This window comes from Plasmodium reichenowi, chromosome 3, assembly GCF_001601855.1.
Source record: "Plasmodium reichenowi strain SY57 chromosome 3, whole genome shotgun sequence".
In the NCBI taxonomy this organism is placed as follows: Eukaryota; Apicomplexa; class Aconoidasida; order Haemosporida; family Plasmodiidae; genus Plasmodium; species Plasmodium reichenowi.
The window spans coordinates 672,627-678,410 of NC_033648.1; the positions used below are offsets into that span (position 1 = coordinate 672,627).

General features: G+C 18.6%; 3 protein-coding genes across 3 annotated transcripts; 2 read left to right on the forward strand and 1 right to left on the reverse strand.

Annotated features, from left to right (window-relative positions):
- Positions 1-129: 129 nt before the first annotated feature.
- Positions 130-489, forward strand: PRSY57_0318000 (trophozoite stage antigen; the record flags this gene model as incomplete). The annotated part of the gene is made up of 1 exon (XM_012905804.2): positions 130-489. The coding sequence occupies one exon, from the start codon at positions 130-132 to the stop codon at positions 487-489; it is 360 nt and encodes a 119-aa protein (XP_012761258.2).
- A 1,021-nt stretch (positions 490-1,510) lies between these two features.
- On the forward strand, positions 1,511-2,964 carry PRSY57_0318100 (triosephosphate isomerase, putative; the record flags this gene model as incomplete). Its single annotated transcript, XM_012905805.1, has 4 exons — positions 1,511-2,272; positions 2,385-2,505; positions 2,660-2,754; positions 2,869-2,964. The coding sequence occupies 4 exons, from the start codon at positions 1,511-1,513 to the stop codon at positions 2,962-2,964; spliced, it is 1,074 nt and encodes a 357-aa protein (XP_012761259.1).
- Positions 2,965-3,520: 556 nt separating this feature from the next.
- PRSY57_0318200 (conserved protein, unknown function) lies at positions 3,521-5,156 on the reverse strand (the record flags this gene model as incomplete). Its single annotated transcript, XM_012905806.2, has 3 exons — positions 3,521-4,659; positions 4,785-4,868; positions 5,081-5,156. 3 exons carry the CDS (start codon positions 5,154-5,156, stop codon positions 3,521-3,523), a joined length of 1,299 nt encoding a protein of 432 aa, XP_012761260.2.
- Positions 5,157-5,784: the final 628 nt, after the last annotated feature.

The window sequence follows — 5,784 nt, forward strand, 5'->3', positions numbered from 1 at the left end:
TTATTTTTTTATTTATATTATATTTTTTTTTAATTTTTTTTTTTTTTTTTATAAAAAGATTTTTATTTATTAATTTTTATTTTAATCTTATAAAAAAATTAAATATTTAAAAAAAAAAAAAAAAAAAAAATGGGTTACGGTCAAGAAGGGTTAACAAAATTATATAAAAGTTTGTATATTAAGGAGAAAGGAGGATATGGTAAAAATGATAAGAAAGCAAAAAACTTGTCATTAAGAACTCAGGTTTCTTCACACAGTGCTTATGATTTAAAATGTAATTCTGTTGATACTACTATGAATGATTATGAATTCGAAGTTTTTACAACGTTAAATGATAAAGTAAGATTACCATCACAACTAAAAAAGATAAATAGTAAAGATATGAACATACCTACTGAGTTAACACATGAGCACAACAAATTTTATGCAACCATAACTTTGAAGTGTAAAGACTGTTCGGAGGAGTTTACTCGTGATTTTGAATTTTAAACAGATAATAAAAAAAAAAAATAAAATAATTAAATAAATTTACACTATAGGTTTAAAATAAATAAGACAATATTTTAGTATCTATATGATTTACTTTTAAAATAATTAATTAGTTTTTACTTTTTTTTTTTTTTTTTTTTCTATATTTATATGTAATGAATTATTATATATATATATATATTATTTATGTTAAATATATTATATTATTATATTATTTTTTTTTTTTTTTTTTGTTTATTCTACATTGATAATTTTATTTAGTTTTTTTAATTTATTTTTTAAGGTATTAGTTCCTATATGTGAATATTTAAATGAATAAACTTTTTTTTTTCGTTTTTTTTTTTTTTTAATTAAAAGTTAATGACTGATATATTCTTATTCCTATAGGAATATAACAAAAAATACATATAGATATGTATAATATATATATATTCTTATGTGCGTTTAATATGCGTGCACCTTAGTTTTATATCTTTTTTTTTTAATATTCTTGTTATGGAATCGCTATACAATTCGCATGTACAATTTTATATAATACCTACAGCAGGTACACTATTATTTTCCTGATATTTTTTTATAATAATTATATTATATATATATTTTGTAGGTGGGTATTATGGAAATATATGTTAAATAGAAAATCTACAATAGTTTCTTTTTTTTTTCTTTTTTTTGAATTCCTTCTAGGGATATTTATATTAATTTAAATTTTTTTTCTTCAAATATAATGATACTTATGTTTTATTTCTCACTCTTTTTTAATCTGAAATTTTTTTTTATGAATTTATTTCAGAGATATGTTATTTAGTGTATAATATTATGGGATTTAATATATATATGTGTGTATATATTTTTATTTTTTATTATATATTCCAGTATGGTGATATTTCTTCATCTTGACCTAAAATTATAGATACATATAAAAAAAACAATAATATATATGTATATATATATATATATATATATATATATATATATTGAAGTATTACTTTATTTATTTATTAATTTTTTCCTTTTTAATATGTTAAAAACGCTTGTGTTATTATCCTTTTATTCTCTATATACCGTATTCCAAAAATCAACCAATTGTCTAACTATATATTCTTCCTTCCGAAAAAAAGGAAAGGAATGCTATGTATTAATTTCTTCTACTTATATATTAAAAAATAAAAGTAAAAAACGTTCAAGAGATACATGCAGCATCCTGAAAAAATTCGAATGGAATAATTCGAGTGATAAAAAATTTATAAAAACATATTGCATAGAAAATAAAAATGATTATATGGAAAATATATTAACCCACGATGAACAAAAAAAAAAAAAAAAAAAAAAAAAAATTTTAATAGCTAACTGGAAATGCTATTTATCAAAAGAGGAAGCATATAAATTAATTGATTGTTTGACAAGAATTAAATATTCTAATTATGTCGATGTAATATTATCTCTTAATTTATTATATATACCATATCTTTTACAAAAGATAAAAGAAAATAATTCTAAGATATATGCGTGTTCTCAAGATGTAAGTTTAGTTAATGGTTTCGGACCATTTACAGGAGAAACAACTGCAAAATTAATTCAGGACTTTGGTAATGAATATACTTTAATAGGACATAGTGAAAGAAGACAAGGTTTTTATAAAAATGGAGAAACTATTGAACAGATAGTTTTGAAGGTATATAATGCAATTAATTCTAAATTAAAAGTAATACTATGTACTGGTGATGATTATAAAAATTGTGATAATCCTTCATCTTCATACAAAATGATGGAGCTCTTACGAGTAAAAATAAATATTGTACACATATATATATATATATATATATATATTATATTTTTGTATTTTTTATTATATTTCACATGTTACAAAATTTCCCATATTTTATTTTCCCCAGCTTATCAAAACTAAAATTTCAAAAGATGAAATGAAAAATATAATCATAGCCTTTGAGCCAAGGTTTGCTATAGGAACAGGACAACCTGTATCTTATGATATTTTAAATAAATATTATTATGGTACAAAAAGAAGAAAATTATGTATTTTCTTTTTGAGCTAATAAAACGATGTTCATATGATGGAATGATATTAAGTGTTCGTACGTGCTATGCTAACACGTTAGGTCGATATATATATATATATATTATTTCTTTTTTTTTTTTTTTTTCTAAGAATTAAAAAGGGACATAGCAAAAGAAATCGACAAGTCAACAAGTGAAGAAATGATGATAGTTTACGGAGGATCTATATCCAAGTCTAATATGAAAGTAATGATACATATATATGTCTTTTTTATATAACACGCACATATATATATATATATATATATATATATATATATATATATATATATATATATGTTATTAATTTTTATTTCTCAGCATTATGTAGATAATACTCATGTGGATGGCTTCTTAATTGGAAAGGCTTCATTAAATGAAGACTTTATCGATATTATAAGATATGTAGATCATTAACATATTTTCCCTGTGAATAAAGTTTTTTCTTTTATTTTTTTTTAATGTTTTTAAAAGAATCTTAATTTTACATAAAAATATTAATAAAAGGTATTACTTTTTTATCATTTTATTTTATAGTTTTATAATTTTTTTGTGATTTTTTTTTTTTAATTTTATTTCGTGACTTCCAAAAATATATATATATATATATATATATATATTCAACATGAAAAAAAAAAAAAAATATATATATACATATATATATATATATATATATATATATATATATATATCATTACAAAGTTGCATAATAATACAATCCTATGCAATTTATGAATAGCATATTAATAGATAATATAAAATCATAATTATTATTTTTTTGGGTAAAAAAATATTAAAAAAAATATATTAATTAAGGAAATTATATTAAAAAGAAATTAATTGATAAAAAGTTGGACATAAAAGGGGAATGATCAAATATTAAGAAAATAAGAAATATACATATATATATATATATATATATATATATATATATATGTATACATACATATTTGTGCTTGGTTTATCAAAACAGTTACATTTTAATAATTTTAATTTTTTTCATTTTTCTTAAGCTTTTTTTTTGTTTTTTTTCTTCATATTTCCTTTGTTGTTCAGCAGACATTTTCTCAACTTTTTCTTTTTCTTCTTGAATCTTTTTTGCTTTTTTTTTTTCTTGCAATTCTCTCAATTCTTGTTTTCTTTTGATATCATCTTTTTCAACCATATATCTTAATTTTTTTACATTATCTCTAACTTTTTCTGGTAATTCGATGGAAGAACAAGCATCTATCATATAGATAGAAAAATGAATAAATTTTTTTAATTCTTCAACATCTTTTGGAATAATTAAATTTAGATAACAATATTTTTGTTTTTCTGTTTTAACATTATCCTCTTTTTTTTTATTATTGTCATCAATATTTTTATTATTGTCATCATTTTTTTTATTATTGTCGTCATTTTTTTTTTTAATATTTTCATCTTTTTTTTTATTATGATCATTTGATTTGTCTTCATATTCATGAAGAGGAATATCTGTTATACACATATAATTAATGTATTTATCATATGTATTAAAAAAGTTAAGAATTTTCCCGCTAAGAACTAAGTCAGTAACTTCTGAAGAGTCTCCTTTAATTTCATACATTTCTTTTAATTCTTTTTTTTTAATTAATTTAGTGTACTTATATAAGTTTGGAAATTTCCTTTCAACTTGGTTTTTTTGACTTTTTTTATAAACACATAAAACATTTTTATCCAATCTTTCAAAATTTATAACGATAAGCATAGTATCATTTTCATTAATAAAATAATTAAATATATAATATCTCCATAAACATTGTCTTCTTTTCAAATATAAATTCACAAAATAATAATTACAATTCTTTCTACCAGTACAATAAAATTCATAATTGTCATAAGATTTTTCTAAAAGAAAAGATTTATCATTTCCTACCTTTGCAAAATTTTCAATAAAAATTTCTTTGCAAGACCTAAGCCAATAAAGAGCAATCATTTTATTCGTCTTTCTTCCTATAACTCCGTTAAGTATAACAATAATTAAAATTACGAAAAAAACACCAATCTTTATGTAAAATAATTTCTCATTTTCTCCCATCCAAGAATACACATTATCGTTGAAGCCCATGTTATAGTTATTTCCACCTAAGTCTAAAAATAATTATGAAAAAAAATAAATATTATAAAATCGAAAATATTGTGGTATATATAAAATATGTTATGTCATATAAAACAATAATCTGTATAAATATGCATCCTTATTTTTTTTTACTTACCATCTCCACTTTTCGCTTTATTTAAGAAATTGTTGTAATCTACATCATTAGAATCATCCACAATTAGTATATCATCTATATTATCTGAAAAAGAGAAATGGAAATAAATATAAATATATATATATATATATATATATATATATATATATATATATAATATCATGGTCATAATATAATAACTTAAAAATATTACAAATATTTGCAATATAGCATGCTAACATATTTCTATTAACCATAATATATTATACATATAATATGTACATTATATTTATTATTTTATCTTTATATGGAGGTACCATTTTTCTTTGTATAGATCAAATGAAAAGAAAGATATATTATAAAAAAGAATATGACTGATATAAATTTTTGCATTTGTAATTTTAAAATAATTATAAGTAAAATATATTTATAATATGTATATATATATATATATAACAAATATGTTATTAATTTTTGTGATATTTATCTTCAAACTTATTTTTAAAATGATCTATTCTTTCATTTTTTTTTTTTTTAAATATAGATTGAGTATTTTTACTCTCAAGGATATTATTAAAATAAATATTATATATATATATATATTTTATATATTTCTGTTGTGTTTTGTATAATACTTAATATTAAATATTTAATATAATATTTATTAATTTTTTAAAAAGTTATATATTTATATTTTTATTATTATACGAAAAATTTTGGTTTGAAAACGAGAATATATTAATAATAGTATATATATATATATATATATATATATATATATATATATAATATATTATATAAATAACATAAATGTTCATTTATTTTTTCATTTAGTCATTTATACATTCATTTTGAAAAAGGAATTATAATTGTTATATATTTTCCGTTTAATTATTAGAACAAGTGTAAATATTTTTTTTTTTTTTTTTTTGTTTTGAATATTTCTTATAATTTTTATTTTTTCATCGTGATATATATATATTTTTTTTTTTTTTTTTTTTTTTTTTTTTTTTTTTTTTTT